Raw genomic sequence first — 19,482 nt, 5'->3', positions numbered from 1 at the left:
GTCGGACACGCAACCAACTGAGCTACCCAGGTCCCCCATCCATGTTGGTTTTAAAAATTTTGTAGGATATTGGGCACCTGGGTGGCTTAGTCAGTTAGGTGTCTGCCTTCTGCTCAGGTCATGATCCCAGGGTCCTGGGATCGAAAGCAGGTTCCTCTGCTTCTCCCTCTCCCACTACCCCTCCCCACTGCTTGTACTTTCTCTCTGTGTGTCAAATAAATAAATAAAATCTTCTAAAAAAATTTCTAGGATATTGTATGTATATGAACTATATTTAATAGCATAACTGTTGGTGGTCATTTATGTTGTTTTCACTATTTTGCTATGAAAAACGATACTTCAAGGAAGATCTTTGTACATGTAACTTTGTGTCTATGTACTAATAGAATAGATTCCTCAAAGTGGAGTTTCTGGATGAAAAGACATATACATTTAGATATTGCCATTGCATTATAAACCTAATAAAGATTTACTTACACAAATATATGCATTTATAATCATAGACTCAAAGTATATATTTTTTACAATTGAAATGACATATGGATTACAAGAGAATCTCCAAACTTGAGATCTAAGAGGTTAATTAACACCCCTTAAGTGTTTATCCCCACATGTTTGTAGCTGAATGTTTATTTTTCTGCTTAGTTTCTCTAGCTTTGACAGTAATATTAGCCTATGTATACTAGGAACCAGGCACTATGCCAAGTGCTTTCGGTGAATTGTATCATTTAATTCTCCCCAGTTTGCTCTGATATTGTTATTAATGACCCTGTTTCACAGATAGGGAGAACAGATGTTTTAGGAAGTTAAGGAGTTTGCTCAAAGTCACACTTACCTAAAGTAAGCGAGCTGAGACTTACACCTCATTGGTTGGACATTAGAACCTAGGCTCTTAGCATTAGGCCATAGGCCATACTGATACTGGCTTTCTCAGGCAAAGACAGTATGAAGATGATCCTCTTCATAAATGCTGCACTGTCATTTTTCAGTAACAGCTGAAGAGTACGGACTTTCATGTCACAGAGACTTTGTGTTGGATTCCAGTCTATCCCTTTTAAACTGTGTGACATCAAACAGGTTATTTATGCAGTTTGAGCTTCCCTTTCTTCACATATGAGATAGAGATGACAGCATCTACCTTCACAGCATCGTGAGGGTTACGTTTCACCAACTGTATGAAGCCTCAGCCTCAGGTCTGGCACATGGAAACCACTCCCTGAATGGGTGCTCCCAGTCCTTCCACTACCAGCAGCTGATACTGTCAGAAAGGAAAATGGCCCCCTCTTCAATGAGTAGTCTTAATTCTTTTGCTTCAAAATAAAATGCTTGGCACATGCTAGGTACCAAGTTATTGAATGTGAATTGACTGTGAACATATTGAATATATTATGAAGCAAATAAACATAGCCATAAAGATATAAGGACTTAGGAAAAAATTCTTGAAATAGTCAACTAAAATTCAAACATTTTCATAAGATAATTTTCACTTTTTCCCAATGAAAGTAAAATAACAACGACATAAAACAGTTGATTTTCTTTCTCCCATTTCTCCTCTTTAAATTTCATATCTCTACATATAACCCTGGATCCTTTTAGTACTTCAGTTTCTGGTTGAATTATGCAAATTTTCTCAGAGGACTTTAATCCATGTGTAAAGATGTATTTTTAAATAGCTATGCTTCACGTATTTATCAGTTTATTAGGTTCATTAACATTTTAAACTTGTTTTAGTAAAGCATAAATTTTTTGGTGCTTGACTTATGTGTATTTTAGTATTTTATGAAAATCAATCTTTCAACTCCTAAATCCTTGAAATGCTTGATTTGCTAATATTTTCTTTCTTCTAGATGATGTTAAAATTATTAACAATTAGGTAGGCAAAGTTCAATTTCTAATGAATTGGTTATCTACTTAATTCATTGTATTTTAATTAATGTAAGCAAATTAAAACTACATTTCCTTTTTGTATACACAGTGAGCATGAGTGAGTATTATAACCCACTTTCTGTTTTATTGCCAGCTAGGGCTATTATCAGGGAGTTTATTGTGGACTTAGCTCTAACAATTAAATGTGCAACAGTAGCTGTCCTAGGAGTCAAATGATTAGGGAAAAAACAAACAGAATTAAACTCAATTATTCAAAATTCCAGTTATCCAAAATTAGCATATGTTCCACACTATCTTGCCCATTAAAAATTCCTTACTCTTCAAGGATTTAGTCATGCAAAGTAAAGCTCTACCTCCTTTTCACCAATAAACTTGAGTTCTGAAGCTGTCCTTAAAATCCTTCTATATTGGTTTAGTGCTTGGACCTTTGGATTCTCAAAAACAAAATTCTTAAATATATTGATGACTGCCTTTGAGATTTTTGCCTCTGGAGTCAGTTAAAGTAATCTCACCAACAGCGTTATGACACTACTGAATGAGAGCTGTTAGGAGAGGGGGAAAGGAGGCTGGATGTGTGGTCCTCGTAAGGTTTCAGGGGATATTGAGCTCTACCATCATAGGCATCATGCTTTTTTCTCTAATAAAAAAAAATGGTTTAATTGCATTACAGCAAAAACATAGCAGGCACTGTCAAAGTAAACTGAATAAATGCTCCCCCTGAAATCAATTGTCCTTGTGGTAGTACAGATCAGAATAGCAAACATCTGTACAGTTTTTATCCCTGCTAGCCCTTTATATATATATTAAATCATTTAATCCTCAAAAAAACTCTATGAAGTTGTGATTGTAATTTTATTATTCTATAGATGAAAAAAACAGAGGTACATGAGATTAAGAAATTTTCACAAAGTCACACAATTTGCTGATAGTGGAGCTAGAATTTGAACCTAAGCAGTGGGCCCTGTTTTCTGTCTGATGCTGTGACTAGTTCATCCTCAAATTGCCTTCTTTCTAAAATTCATATTAATAGTATTTATAAAATGTATGATGCTTAAATGAATGTGAATTTTTCCTAATGGAACATCTGTACAGAATAAATAATTGGATTCGTATTATTTGCCTTAAAACTACCTCCTAAAATCACAGGGACTAGTGTTTTGTGTATCTGTCATTGATGACAACATGGTAAGGACACGAATTGATTAACTGGGATCATTCTTGAAAGATTTTCAGTTTTAGTACAATTTCTTTTTAAAGACGTAGGTACTTAATAGACATTTCTTAGATAGACAGATGGACAAATGAATGGATAAATGAGGCCTGCACAAGGAAACTGATTAAGTAAGTCATAATACCTTAATACTTACATATCAATACATAACACTATTGTTAATGGTAGCGTTTTAAAAATTGTTAAAATGATATTGGCAAGTGATACTATCGTTTTCTTAAGAAAAAAATTCATCCAAATCAGATTGATTAACTTTTAATTAAAAAATCTCTGGCTTATTAAAATGTTTTTTCTAGAAGAGGAATCAATCCAAAAATGTTCTGTGAAGTTTCTCAGAGAAGATCTATGACTTCAGTACATTGACTGGCGTTTCAAGAGGTGACTCTAAGGAAGGCCTAGACTGATTAGATGTCAAAAGTTACAGTTCAGTCTAGTCCACCAGCTTTTCTAGTAGGTTGTTCTAGAACCAATCAGAGCTCTTGGCAACAGTGTTGGAACTCCATTCATTTTGTTTGTTTGTTTGGTTGATTGTTTAAACCTTCAGCTTGTTTCAAAATTTGGGAATTCAGAATGGCTTGACCTTGATTGGAGCATTCCACATGGTTGGAACAGAATGGCTTGATATAACTGAATTTGGGTTCATCTGGCCATTCCATGTGGATGAGGGCTTAATTTAAATTGCATGTTGCCTATGAGTTCATTTAAGGTTATAGGATTTCAATTTCTTGATTTAAACCTTGTCATTTTCTTATAGACGGAGTCTACATTCAATTCCTTAAGCCTCTCAAACTGGCTTCTTCCTCCCTGGTCTTTGGTCTAAAATCATTAATTACTGGAGCAGTGACAAAATCGTAAAAATCCTTATCTGAATAGCTGTGATCCTGGAGATATTTATGTGTTCTAATTGACATGTGTACAACTCTGTGTAGTATTGATAATATGTGTTTTCCTTATACCAAAACTTTTATTTTTATCTTGAACTTTTTATTTCTTTATTCCTGTCATTTTAAAACTAAAAATAAATTTCTATATAACAATTTAGAAAGATCCTTTTATATACTTTCAAAAGATTTCCTTCCAGAAATCTTTCATGATAGATAAAAGTCATTTTTAAAACCTATTCCCCATAAAAATGCTCTCTGAGAGCAGGTAGATTATATTTCATATTAAATCAGTTGAGTTACGAAGAAAACTAATCAAATGGAATTTATAATGGAAATAAAAACTGAATTTACTATTACCCAGGAACAGAAGGACCCATTTCTTCATTTTTGGATCACATTTCCTGAGAGAACATAATTACTCTTAATTTTTAAAAAGATGTCTTTATTAGTTTGAAAGGTTTTCATGTTCATTAGGTAGATTAGAAAGTTTTAGTAAAGAAGGAAAAACATGAAATAGAAAATGTCTTATTGACCTAATTGAACATCTTCAAATGCCATTGAGGATTTGCTGGTGTTTTTTAACACCTGTGTAATAATGTTGCCCTTTAAATGTAACTGGTTAAATTTTCAAAGCTGTGTTCTGGGATTTTGCCGTTTGATGTCCATTAATATCAATTGGAATATGTGGCCAAATCCCTGTGTACCACTTTGAAATTTTATCCCTTAGTGTTAATGATAGTCTTCTAACAGTGCAGTTAGAAATAAATTATTTATCTGCTTAGCTCAAATTTCCTTTACTCTCTAGGGTCAACTACATAAGGAAAAAAAAAAAAAGAATCCCAGTGTTTATCACTTCAAAGTAACATGTATGTAAAGAAGCCATCAGCTTAGTATGTATTGAACATATCTGTTATATTATGCAGATAGATATATGTCAATCTAAAAGATTTATTTAAATTTCAGATTGCCTTTAAAATGTTTTTATTTAACTTTTATTCTTACTCAGATTTCTTTTTAGTACAGCTAAAGATTCGTACATGTAAATGTGTATGTGGGTGTCAGTGTGGGTATATATTCTTGCTATGCATTCTCCTGTCTACTCTGTTACCTTCTCTACCTTCTCAGACAGATGAAGAAGTCACTGATAAACACTTTGAAGTAGAAATAGGATCTTGATGTTCAGTTTCTAATTCGCCCTAACTGACGGCCTTGTATTTCAGTGTCCATTATGGAATTCTGAAGTCTCAGCATTGAGCATTCTTGACCAAGAAACATTAATATCTAGAGGAAGATTTTAAGGTGTGGGAGCAATAGGAACAGACATTTCCACAAACATTTTTGGTGTTAAATGCAAAAGCATCAGTTACACATGAATTTAATATCATCTGAAATGGATGTGAACAGGACAAAAATAAGTCCACTAATACTAAGGAAAATTCTCTGTGCTTCCTCAAAGTGAACCCTCCCATAAATACGTATTGATCATGCTGGTGAAGATGCTGGTGGTGGTTGAGGTAATGATAAAGTACTCACCACATGAGGCTGATTTTACCAGTTGCTTATTTGTGTTTTTCAGGCAGTGTCAAATTCTTGCACAAATAAAACTATTTTTAGTTCAGAAAATACCTTTAAAGAACAATGACTTAATGAATCCACACCAGAAATACCAAATTATATTCCGATGTGATGAAAGCATTAATTTACTTCAGGATATGTTAACCCTTGAGAGTTGAAAGCAGCTTTAATACAATATAATCATTTAAAAAATGACCCCTAAGTGTTCTGTCCATCCATGAAGTTTTCATTATGATCAGGGAATAATGTATTGGTAGTGTCTGGCTGAGTGAAGTTTAAAAATTAAGCACATTCTCTTTAATTACTGAATTCTAGTAAATTGTCCTTACCTTGGTGGAAACCTTCTAATGTATGAAAAATTAGATTAGGTTCACTATATTTCATCAAATTGTGAGTAATACATGTAAAAAGCAATATGGAATCTGTAAGTTCATCAGCACCTTGCTTGTTTTCACAGTATCTCTATTCACACCAGCTGCTTTATACTTAGTGGAAACCTAACAGAGCTGTATGTCTATTTATGCACTGTATGTGATTGTTTTTCTTTTTCAAAATCTGCTGTTCCTTGTTCTTTTTAAAACAGATGCTTGAATATTCCATATAATCTTTTATATATTACTCTATATCAAATTGTATTATGCATGTATTTTATGCAGGAGTTCCAAAGGTGCTATACCCACTTGCATAACACGTTTGCTTGCAATAATTGCATTAAAATTCTTAAAATACATACATATCCATTTACAAATTAACATACTTTAAAACATGGCAATGTATATGTATCTCACACACACACACACACATCTTAAGTAAAGATAGGGCACCTGGGTGGCTCAGTTGGTTAAGCCTCTGCTTTCAGCTCAGGTTATGATCCCGGGGTCCTGGGATCAAGTCCCACATAAGGCTCCCTTCTCAGCGTGGAGTCTGCTTCTCCCTCTGCCCCTCCCCCTGCTTGTGTTCTCTCTCTTTCTCTCTCTCTGTCAAATAAATAAATAAAATCTTAAAAAAAAAGTAAAGATAAGGAAAACTGACTTTTGTCTAGTACAGCACTACCATTACATAATAATGATTATATGGCAGTATGCTCAAATGGTCAATGTGCTAACCATTGATTATTCTCATTTTCTGTAGGCATAGCAATCAGACCTATTGCTTTGAGAGCTGTGACCTCCATTGCTCGTGCTTTGCCTGGATTTTCCATTTTGGCCACTGGTGGAATTGACTCAGCTGAAAGTGGTCTTCAGTTTCTCCATAGCGGAGCCTCGGTCCTCCAGGTAGTACTTGTGTTTGCCCCTTCAAAAAGCTCTGTCTAACACATCTAGTGTAAATTATGTGACAACAGATATATTCTTGCAGGGTCTCCTGAGAAAGAGATTAAAATGTGGGGTGTGGGATTAAAATGGCAGCACTCATTAAGTTCCTACTGTGAGTCGAGAACAAACCTGAGGTTTATTTCCTGTCTTAGTTAGGGCTTACAAACTTTCTATCTTGTAAAAATATATTCGCTTATCTCCCTGTTTCCAAAATAAATGAAATCAGGTACCAAAATGCATACTGTAGAACTGGGGAAAAAAACAAATACATGAAGAAATCTGGGTAAAAGTAAAATCTTGTTTGAAAAATAAAATGAAGTCATGGGTAAGGCCAATATACAAAATCTATTCCATAATGTACTGGAGGGATTACCAAATTTGACTCTGAACTTCCTGGCAGCCAAAGCAAGAAAATTATTGGTTTCATAACTTTAAAAATATAAATATAATTTGATTATTCAACTTCTTGTGGTACAGAGCTGAGAAAAATTCTTCCATTACTGTCATAAAGGGGTACTTTGAGAAGTAGTACATTATACTCTTAATAGAATTCCTACATATAATTTTTTACTTATGACTTATACACTTGCTTGTTATTATGCTGCTCAGAAAAGGCCCAGTACAGTGCCTTGGCACATTATAGTGTAAACATTTCTCTGAGGCTAGATATGCAGATTTAGATGGTCTGACTTGACCCAGGGATAAACTTTTTCATATGACGACTAGACTGTGACCTCTCAGGTAATACTCCATTAATATGGATTCTTACTACCTAGCACTGAATGAAATTAGGAAGCACAGAGTTTAGCTTCACTTATATTCTCTGGAGAACAAATATCTTGTTGTTTTTTGTTTTTTTTTTATTATTGTGGAGAACAAATATCTTGTGTTCCAATTTGACAATCAGAGTTAACATCCTTTAACAAAATATAGCCTAAGGTGGAAATAATATGTATCAGAATGCTAATAGAAGGTATAAAGAACAAAATGGAAATTTCAATGAAAATTATAATAACTAACATTTAAAACTCAGTTAATGGGCTCAACAACAGAATGGAGAAAACAGAAGAAAGAATCAGTGAAGTGGAAGACAGAGCAATAGAAATTAACCAATCGGAACAACACAGAGAAAAAAGAATGAAAAAAAAATGAGCAGAGCCTCAGGGAACTGTGAGACTATAATGAAAGATCGAACATTCAGAGAGGTCACAGAAGGAGAGGAAGACAAAGAAATAATGTTTAAAAACTTCCTAATTTTTTGCAAAAAGGCACAACCCTTATAGATTTAAGAAGTTGAATGAACCTCAAATATGATATATCTAAAGAAATCCATACTGGGGAACCTAGTTGGCTCAGTAGATTCAGCTTCTGCCTTCAGCTCAGGTCATGATCTCAGGGTCCTGGGATTGAGCCCCACATTGGTCTCCCTGCTCAGTGGGGAGACTGCTTCTCCCTCTCCCTCTGCCTGCCACTCCCCCTGCTTGTACTCTCTCGCTATCTCTCTTTCTCTCTGTCAAATAAATAAATAAAATCTTAAAAAAAAAAAAGAAATCCATACTGAAACACATCATAGTCAAACTTCTGAAAACTAAAGATAAAAAAGGACCTTGGAAGGAAGAAAAAAACCATTTTACCTAGAGGGAACAAACAATTTTAATGGAAATAGATTTCTCATGAGAAAGTGTAAAAGTCCAGGAAGTGGGACAATATTTTTCAACTGTTGAAGGAAAAGAACTATCAACCCAGAATCCTATATCCTTCAGGGAGGAGAAAGCAACACAGTCTTGACTGAAGAAAAGCTAGGAGAATTTGTTGCCCGGAGACCAGAACTAAAAGAATGGCTAACAGAAGTTCCTGAGAAAAGAAATGTTAAAGAAAGTATCTTGAGACATCAGGAAGGAAGGAATAAAGAACAAGGAGCAACAACTTCAAGAAAAATCTGAAGATAATGTATGTCCAGGCTTAAATATCACCTGAATTTACGTTCACGAACAAGGAGAAATGTATGGACTGGAAGATACGAGTGGGTTGTGAGTAGGTCCCAGAAAAGATGCTTGCTCATTTCCCAACATGTGATCTTTGGCAGGTCACACATGGGGGTGAAGATTGTTAAGATTACCAAGTGCTGCTTTTAGCTGATGCTACAGATAGTCTTTACACACTCACCTGAGAGTGAAATAGTTTTATTGTGCTTCACTATATTGCACTTTATAGATATTGCATTTTTTACAAATTGAAGGTTTGTGAGGGGCACCTGGGTGGCTCAGTGGATTAAACATCTGCCGTCAGCTCAGGTCATGATCCTGGGGTCCTGGGATCGAGACCCATGTCAGGCTCCCTGCTCAGCGGGGAGTCTGCTTCTCCCTCTGCCCCTCCCCCTGCTTGTGCGTTCTCTCTTTCTCTCTCTCTGTCAAATAAATAAATAAAATCTTAAAAAAAAAAAAAGAACTGAAAGTTTGTGGCAACCCTGCATCAGACAAGTCTACTGGCCCCATTTTTCCAACAGCATTTACTCACTTTGTATCTTTGTGGCACATTTTGGTAATTCTCACAATATTTCATACTTTTAAAAATATTATTATTATATCTGTTATGATAATCTATGATCAGTAATTATGACTTACTAAAAGATTAGGTTATGGTTAGCATTTATTAGTAATAAAGTATTTTTTAATTAAAGTATGTACATTTTTTAGACATAATGCTATTACATACTTAATAGACCATGGTGTAGTCTATACACAACTTTTATATGCACTGAGAAACCAAAAACATTCATTTGACTTACTTTAATGCATTATTTGCTTTATTGTGGTGGTCTGGAACCGAATCCACAATATCTTTTAGGTTTGCCTTTGTTTTGATTGACATCACCTGAGGCTTGGAGGATTAAAGGAATGTAGCCAAAGTCACATGACGAGTGCTAGAGCCAGAACTCAGACAGCAGGTTTCAAATCTGTAATACCAGTGCTCTTCCAACGGTTCATGTTGCCCATCCCCTCCTAGAACCTCTAAGGTGAGAATATCAGCAATAGGCAGGTCTTCCCCACCTACTTGAGGCTTACATATTCAGGCTACACCTTCTTCCTTAGAGAAAGGACGCAAAGAAGAGAAGAAATGTGAAAACAGAGAGAAATAAGTCAACATGCTTTCCAAGAAGAGATGTACTTGGTGTGTGGACCATAGTATATGAATATATGTAGAATACCACGTGTCCTCACAAAAATGTGTATGTTTGGTGAAATAATCATTCACATTGTGGTTTCTGCTTAGGCCCATCTCAGATCAAGAAGCAGAGAATCACTCAGAGTACCTTAAGAAAATGTAGCGTATTGTATTGTCTGCATTAGGGGACCCTGGCACTAGAACTGTAAGACCCGGGGGGGTGGGCAGTTCTCAGGCGAGATCTCCTCCATCTCTCTTTTACGGTCCATGTGATTTCTCCCTCAGAGGAATCTAGAGTTCCATTCACTCTTTCTCTCTCCATAGTTTGCTCCTTGCTTCTCCCTCCTCTGTACATCTGCCTGCTGCATGATACCTGGGTCCCCTCTACCTGGTGGTTTTTCAGCTCCAACTTCCACATGAAATGCCTCCTTAGCTTCATATCTCTTGGCTCAGATTTCAAAAGAGGGAATTTGTTTTGCTCAATTATCTTTTCATGCCAGGCTCCATCTTAAAGTACTGGTCACCCAGTGTATTGACTCCTTGGTAGATAGCAGAAGCACACTAAGTATTCGTTGAATGAATTTGTTAAATGAACGTGTTGGAGTTGTGCTTTTTTTTTTAAACCGGATTGTGAAGAAGAGATGAAAGGGTTAACATTGTCTACAAAGTGGTTGCCAAAGGACTTGCCCTTCAGCTCCCACTAGGAACTGCAGGGAGACTTTCCAGCTATGTAAAATATTGGTTCCCAAATGATTTGGTTAAAAATGTGAAGTTCTGCACATAGGCTTCAACTGGTAGAAGATTAAAGATTATGTATAAATTCCACACCATTAGCTTGAGTCAGAGTTTTATTTAGCCAGAACACATTTTTAACCCAATTTTAGCTAAAGTCTGAACTGAACTAAAATCAGTATTAAGATATACTTAGGATGGTTATGAGAGGGGAAAACCCTTGAATTTAGAATTTTGGCGTCACATTTGAATGGGATAGAGAATGTGCAATATTTCTGTGTCTCTTCCGTTGTAACTGAATTTCATCCTGTTCTGCTCCCTAGTCCTGGGTTAATCTAACCTTTCATTTTCTATACTTCTGGGCTGCTGAATATTATTAGAGAAATTCAAGTAACTCTGCCAATTGGATTTACTTCAAATTCACAGTGTTTAATGTTAGCTGGGCCTTAGGTGCTAGTCAGCATCTGTTTTTATTTATCTTTTAAAAAAATCCACATCAAATTCTCCCCAGCAGTTAGTTCATATCTTTTTCATACACCTCAAGGTAGATCACCCTCCATCATCACCCTCTATTTCTCTGATGCCATTTGTTTGCTGGCTCGTACCATATAGGTCCCCTTCTCTGGTTCTATAATATTTGTCTTGAAGAGCTCATCCACTTATATATTTCTGAGTTGAGTACTGTCAAATCTATCTTTCCAATTATTTCTACTCAGGAGTGAAGTACATACTGACAAAATGCATTTTTTTACAAGATGTGATCAGACAAATGAAATGTATTTAAGTATAGGGTGGTGGTGCTGATACACTGGGGTGTAGAAAGAGAAGTAGTGGGTACAGAAATAGTGACATAAATATTTTGATCCTAATCTTAATACACGTACATAGACTGTGTAAGTAGGTGAGTTCACTACTGGAATAAGGATTTAGCCAGTAATTTCAAAATCAGTTTTAAATGAATTCAACAGCTATGACCTTCTATGTGACTTTAGAAAAAGTATGGACATTTCAAAATGGAAAGCTAAAATATTTTCGTAAGTTGGATAAGTGCAATAGAACATGCCTTTTTGTTAGTCATCATTCATCACAGAGAATCATTTGTACGTTTGTTCATTCAATAAATATTTATTGAGAACCTACTACATGCCTAGCACTGTTCTAGGAATTTGGAATTCTTCTGTGAATAGACAGGCAAAAGTCCATTACCTCTGGGGCTTACATTTTAGAGAGGGAAGAAAGATAACATATAATAAATATGAACTCTAAGTATATTTGGTATATATGATGGTAAGTGCTGTGAAAAAAAGAGGCCTCATTGAAAAGGTAACATTTGAATAAATAATTGAAGATGGTGAATCAGGGAAGGAAAATACTTCTGTTGTAACATCACTTGCTTACATTTTTAATTGAGAGCTAACTGAAATATAAAAATTGCAAAATACTGTAGATCGCCTTGCAGTTTAAAAACAGAAATGCCTTTTAGGGTTTCAGGTTGCATTTTAGTGGGTAATTTTTGAAGTCTTCTTTACCATTTCTAGGAATGTAGCATTTCACATTGGCACCGTTTATTTCTATTATCTTATTCTGTAACTTGCTTTGACAAGGATGTTAACATTTCAGTGGTGAAACATCCAATAACTCTACCTTCAAAATGCGTCAGTGAATGTTGACTATAAAAACTAAGGAATTAGCTAGAAAGTAATTTGGGTTCCAGATCATTTCCCTAGTACATCTTTGGAGTGAAAATGACTATTACAACAGAACCAGATACAATACTGTGGCCAAGAAGTAAGGTTCAAAACCGATTATAGGTTTGTGTTCTTGGGTAACTGCTGTTACAACTTTGTCAGTCAACTAAACTGACTTCTAATTTATTTATGCAAACTCCAGTGTGTTTGAAATATGATTTTTCTTCTTACTTGATAGGCTTTCATTAATTAGAGTATGCAAGTTAGAGCTCTAAAAAGGATAGATGAAAATTATTAGTAAATTTCAAATACTGAAATTTATAAATACCTCCTTGTTAAATTATGTTTTCAAACTCTTCATGAACTCTTAAGGTCTTAAAATCTTTTGGGGGTTACTCTGAAAAAAAGAAGTTTGCTTCTGGCTACCAATTGTTTATCCATGAAGAGGATGGTAAATAAATAACTTGCACAATTGCCCTTTAATGTAGTGTGAAGAGAGGACTTTAATGAGTTAAAACTGGTTTCTTTGTTGTTATTTTTTTACTGTTAGTTTTAGTTTTTTAGTCCCAGACCTAGCCCTGGTGAGCCCAAATCCCTTTCCTCTGATTTAAGTACTAGTTTGCAGTTTCTATTAATAAAAAAAAACTAGGTAGAGATTTCTGTTGCAAACAAAACCCAGACTGAGTCAGTTGCTTCTAGTGATAGGTTTCATCACAAAATGTTCAATTCCTCTATTGTATATAGATAGAGAATATAAGTACTATACTACCTTTTTTCTCACTGAATGACTCTGGGTTTCTATAGCTTAATTTAATGATATTGCCATTACAATTTAATCTGTTAAGGACTTTGATTCAGAACATCGGAAATTATAGGAAGCCATCAGTTCATTCATGTACAATTATGACCTGTGCCTTCATTGAGATTGTACGGGTGGGTTTTTTTAATCCCATTTCTTTTGTTAGGGTTTGTCACTGAACTTAATAGAAAATCCTGAAATACAACAGGAAGAGGGAGCATAGTGGGCATTTACTATGAAGAGTCATGGTCACGTGATGGACACTCACTAAACGAGGATGACCAAATCAGTCCTTAACAATAATCAAAGCTGCTCTAATGGAACTAGTCCAAGCTAAATTTTTTATATGGAATTTTTTAATGTGATCAGGAGCTGTATTATTTTATTAAAACTAGGGAAAAAGAAGTAATTGAAGCAGATGATGACACTGTTTCCACATGAGTGCAGATGCATTACCGACATTCTCTTGTGATCGTAACACACAGGAAGACTTCGGTGCTTCAGCTCTATTGATGGGGGTCTTGAGGTGATAAAAATTTAGCACACTATATTCTAAATTTTTATTGGGTAGGTGGGCAAGAGTTATTCAATGATATTTTTTTCTTCCATCTTCATTCACTTTAAAGTCAGGCTATGATTTACGAAGGAAGAATAGTTGATACCATTCAAAGTTATTTTAAATGGAAATCGGAACTGTTTCACATAGTTAGTTAAAATAGACATATTTTTCTTTCCACTATGCAGTTTCTTGTTTCCTAGCTTTAATGAGTGTTTCCTTTTCAATTTTAAGGACAATATGCAAGCGGGTATTGAAAAAAATAGAAACTCTATATTCTCAGAGTAATATATAAGAAAACATATGCTCTTAGTATCCATTCAGTGAAATTCCAATTACCATGTCAATTGTTACATTATTTTAAATTACTTTAATGGATGGTTACTTTTAATGGAAGAGGTTTTAATTTTTGAAAAGCATCCTGATTCCAGTGCAACAATGTTGTTTATAAGCAAATAGAGGAAATTAAATGGAAACCTGTTAGGCCTTTGAATGACTGAATGCACACTCTCCACTTGATAGAAAGATTAACATCTACATTCAAAGGAAATTAAGTGAAATTAAGTCTAATCTTTTTGAAAGACAGTTTTACTAAGAAAAAGTAACCGTATCACACTGTGACTGTTTTTTTTGTGAGAAAATAACCATGTGTTAGCCAAGATGTTTACAGATATAGCCATATGAAATTTCTGATCTTGTATAAACTTCTTTCACTAAAGTTTTTTTTTCTTGACTCTGACTAGATCCTTTATGTTGTCTGCTCCTTTATGCGTTATATACAGAGATATGGTAAACTACTAGTTACATTTCTTGGTCAAAAAAATCTTCATATTACTGACCAAAGTTTTAAACTACTATTTATCCTTTTATTCAGTTTTTTTAAATACCAGTTGTTTAGATATTCTTATGTTACATATTATTTTCCAAACATTATGTTTTCTTTGTTGCTTTTCTCTCAACCTGTCGAATTTATCAGTATCATTTGAAATAAGTTGTGATTGGATGTAACTGATTTTTTAATAACCATCCCATAACTTGTCCATCCAAATGACTGTTAGAAATAGTCACTTCGGGAAGTAATGTATTTTGAATACCATCAGTAACTACTCTTCATATTTGGAGAGTGGATTTGATTTCCTGTAAACAAAGCTAAAGAAAGCCAAGTTGAGTGAACGAAGCTGGCTGTTGAACTGAGATATACAAAGTCATGTGTTTCTTTTTCTGGCAGTTCATGAACTGACTTTAATAAACCGCTCAAAAAAGAATTGTTACAAAATTCTTCTGAGCAATGCCAACATCTACCAAGGTGATTATTTTGAAAAAGCCACACTCATTTGGATATGTATAATTGTATATTTGTTTAAAAATCTACTTTAATATTTTATAGACTCTAGTACTAAGTTAGGGTTCAGAATTCAGACTGTATAAAGATTTAAAAAGATCTATGCTATAGCAATTTTATGGTAAAAAATATTAATGATCTGATGAATATTACCTTCTGTTTTTCAAAAAGTCCTTTCTGGTTATTAATTCGTTTGACTCTTACAAAGCTATAGGCATATCAGTAAGCATTTTTAACCCCATTTTACAGATTAGCAAGTTGGCAATTTCCTTGAGTTTATTTCATCAATTGGCTAACCCAGTAAGATTAGAAACCATGTTTCCTGATTTCTGCTCCATGATTTGTCTCTGCATCACCTACCATCCATGTAACTGTGCTTAAGAAATATGCTAGCAAAATGGAAGGGAAATTCATCATAAACATGCGAATGCTCGCTCTGTCCTTGAGAATGATTCATTCTCAATTATTGTCCTACACCTGTGTAGAGTTTACACCAATCTTATCATTTTACAGATGAACTCCTTGTTCTTTGTTAAATAATTGTTTTCATCATGGTAAGTGTACTCTTTAATCCACATCACCTATTTCACTCATTCCCCCACGTACTCCCCCTCTGATAACCATAAGTTTGTTCTCTGTAGTTAAGAGTCTGTTTCTTGGTTTGTCTTTCTCTCTTTCTCTTTTTTTCCTTTGCTCATTTGTTTTGTTTCTTAAATTCCACATATGAGTGAAATCATATGGCATTTGTCTTTCTCTGACTGACATTTTGCTTAACATTATACTCTCTAGTTCTATCCACGTTGTTGCAAATGGCAAGATTTCATTTCTTTTTATGGCTGAATAATATTCCATTGTATATATATACCACTTCTTAATCCATTCATCTATTTATGGATGCTTGGGCTGCTTCTATAGTTTGGTTATTGTAAATAATGTGGCAATAAACATAGGGGTGTATGTATCCCTTTGAATTAGTGTTTTTGTATTTTGGGGTAAATACCCAGTAGTGTGATTACTGGATCATAGAGTAGTTCCATTTTTAATTTTTTGAGGAACCTCCATACTGTTTTCCACAGTGGCTGCACCACTTTGCATTCCCACCAACAGTGCAAGAGGGTTCTTTTTTCTCCACATCCTTGCCAACATTTGTTTCTTATATTTTTTATTTTAACCATTCCAAGAGCTGTGAGGTAACATCTCGTTGTAGTTTAAGTTTTTAATTCCGGATAGTTAACATAAAGTGTTATATTAGTTTCAGGTGTACAGTATAGTGATTCAACAATTCCATACTCTCATTGTAGTTTTGATTTGCGTTTCCCTGATGATGAGTGATGTTGAGCATCTTTTCATGATCTGTTGGCCATCTCTGTGTCTTCTTTGGAGAAATATATGTTCATGTCTTCTGCACATTTTTTGATTGGCTTATTTGTTTTTTTGGATTTTGAGTTGTATCAGTTCTTTATATATTTTGAATACTAACCCTTTATTGGATATGTCATTTGCAAATATCTTTTCCCATTCAGTAGGTTGTCTTTTAGTTTTATTGTTTTCTTCACTGTGCAGAAACTTTGATTTAGATGTATCCCAATAGCTTATTTTTGCTTGCATTTCCCTTGCCTCAGGAGACATATCTAGAAAAATGTTGCTATAGGTGATGTCAGAGAAATTACTGCCAGTGCTCTGTTTAAGGATTTTTATAGTTTCAGGTCCCACATTTCCTCTTTGCTAAATAATTTATCTCTGACTTCTTCAGTTTCCAAAGTTACTTTGAAGTCTGGTAAGTTTCCACATGCTGAACAAAGGACTTTCTGAGATTTCTAAAGACTGGAAACCCAGGAGCTTCTGAGTTCTGTTTGGGGGAAATTTAGAAATCCAAATTCTTAAGTAACATGAAATATGGAGGCAGAGCAACTTATGAAGTAGATTCAGGACAAGCAAATAATACATATATGACTGGTACAATATGAGATGATAAAGTTGATTAATGACAAATATAAGATCCCATCCTAGGATGTAGAAATGTAATTATACATTGAAAATGGAGGTGACATGGGAAAGAGAAGATTTTGTGGAAAAATTATAGAGGGGTTTACTTAACAGTAAGGTCAACACAAACAGCACAGTGATATAGCTTCCCCCCAAAAGCTGATATGATCTTAGTTGCATCTGAAATATGATATCTAGAAACAGGGAAGTGATGTCCCCACTGAACTCTCTTCAGATGACATCTTCATTCATCACATCATGGGTGCCCATAGCGTGCCAGGCATGGTTTTAGCCATGAAGAAAACAAGGATGTTCTCAGACAATGGAGAATGCTCTCAGCAACCTTACATGCTATAACCTCCCTCAAAGGAGTGATAAGATAATTGAGTCCAGACTCAAATGAATAAAAAAAAGTCAGCTATGCAGAAGTCTAAGAGAACAGTGTCCTCCTGGCAAAAGGAAGGGCAAGAGCATAAATACAAAGTCCATAGGGTGCAAGGGTGAGAGCAGTCTTGTCCTGTTTCAGGACTGGCAAGGGGCACAGCAGATGTAAGGATGATAGGAGATACAGGTGCGTATCTAGGGGTGGATCTTGTAGGGCACTATAGGCCATGATATTTAGATGTTATTCTATGTTTAATGGAAAACTAATGAAGAGTGGCAGTCTTTATGTTTCCACAGGCTGACACCACACCCCTTTTCTCTCTATCTCCTCAGATCCAGTAGCAAGTAAATGCCCAGCGGGCCCTTTCTACTTTGTACTTCCATGGTATTTTGTTCACTTCTTAATTAATGGTTTTTATCCTCCAAGATGTCAGTTCCCTCTTCTTCTAAGGATACTGGCAGCCTCCTTCATCCTTGGTTAGTTGCCTTGCAGATAATTTTTTGATTATTCCCAAGGACAATGGCCCCCCAAAATGTGACTTTATCAACACAAACTGATCGCTTCTAGAGGAAACATATCTATTTCTAGGTTCCTGTTTGGTTAATGGTAGAACATCAGCATCAACTTTCTACACAAAAAAGACTATTAAATATTAACCTAAAACTCAGACTAATACAAATCCCTTTTCAGAATCACTCAGTTCTATCATGTGCTTCATATATATGAATTTTTTCCCCAAGGATTCAGATTAGAATAGATTGTTTTGCCATTCTAAATTTTCTCTTGCAAGAAAAAAATGAAAATACAGGCCACAAAAAGACATTTCACAGTTGATTCCTCATAAATGCCTACCTCCCTAAGAGTTTTTAATCATGACTTTCAATTTTGTACCCCACTATTTTGCATTGTAGGTGCTGTCCCAATTTTTTATCACTTCTCTGAGTTACATTTTTGAAATGACACTGAATTATTAGCTTATTATAATAATGATGTTCCTGGGTTATGGCCACTCTTCTTTTTAAATGACTTCTGTCTGCCTTATACTTACTATCCTTATTTTAATGGGAACAAAACAGATTTAGATATTTTTCCAGGCTATGGAATAGTTCCATAAGACTGGTTCCTTTGATTTTTGAATACATTTTTATGTTTGGGAGCAGCAGTTTGTTGGTTTTTTTTTTGCAATCATAACAAGCCAAACCTTAGAAACTTTTATTCTCCTGACACCTACATACATGTGTGTACAAGCCTCATGTAAGTCTTACAGTAAGCCTCATGTTTGGTCAATAACCCCACAATATATTCACAGCAAACTAGGCTCCCTGGAGTTACTTTCTTCTGAAAAGATCCAGTCACCATCATTTTAGTTATGGTGTGGTGCATTCTAATTTTACTCCAGTTTCCCTTTTTTTTTTTTTGTTCCTTCCTCTTGAGATACTCCTGATTTTCTTTCTAGTCCATTTCTAATGGAGCAGATTTTGGTGTGATTTCTAACCGTCTTCAAAGATTAGAAAATGTGAAGATTAATTTATTTGCTTTCTGATCTTGATGTGGGGTGTGTCTAAGGTTGTGTGATAGAGTAGAAAAGAGAAGGGAGGAAGAGACTGCTAGAAATAGCTCCACTACAGAATGCCTGGGGCTCTGAACCACACCTGTAACTGAGCTCTGACAACTACTTTTAGGAAAGCTAGTGGTTATCTTTTCTTACCGAGGGTAAAATCACGAGTCTGCCTTAGGCCTCCAGATAATTACCTAATTCACAGGTTTGGTTTTGTTTATCTTGCAAACCGAGGTTCTCAACTTCCTGGTTCTTATGCTTCTATTTAATAAACCCTATTGTCGGTTCCTAGCATTTTTCAAAAACCTCAGTTCCTTCTAGTCTTGAATATCCCTAACAGTATTGTGTGCTATTGTTACGTATCCAGAGGTGGTTGTGTTG

General features: G+C 35.0%; 1 protein-coding gene across 1 annotated transcript in view; it reads left to right on the top strand.

Moving 5' to 3' along the window:
• DPYD (dihydropyrimidine dehydrogenase) overlaps positions 1-19,482 on the top strand; it is a 741,385-nt gene that overhangs the window by 583,739 nt on the left and 138,164 nt on the right. The window contains exon 17 of the mRNA XM_081817099.1: positions 6,709-6,851. Within this exon, the coding sequence (XP_081673225.1) occupies positions 6,709-6,851 (143 nt within the window). The remainder of the gene's footprint in view (positions 1-6,708; positions 6,852-19,482) is intronic.

This window comes from Leptonychotes weddellii, chromosome 4, assembly GCF_054177405.1.
Source record: "Leptonychotes weddellii isolate Sample4059 chromosome 4, ASM5417740v2, whole genome shotgun sequence".
NCBI lineage: Eukaryota > Metazoa > Chordata > Mammalia > Carnivora > Phocidae > Leptonychotes > Leptonychotes weddellii.
The sequence above is the reverse complement of the archived record's forward strand: the minus strand, read 5'-3'. Positions and strand labels throughout refer to the sequence as shown.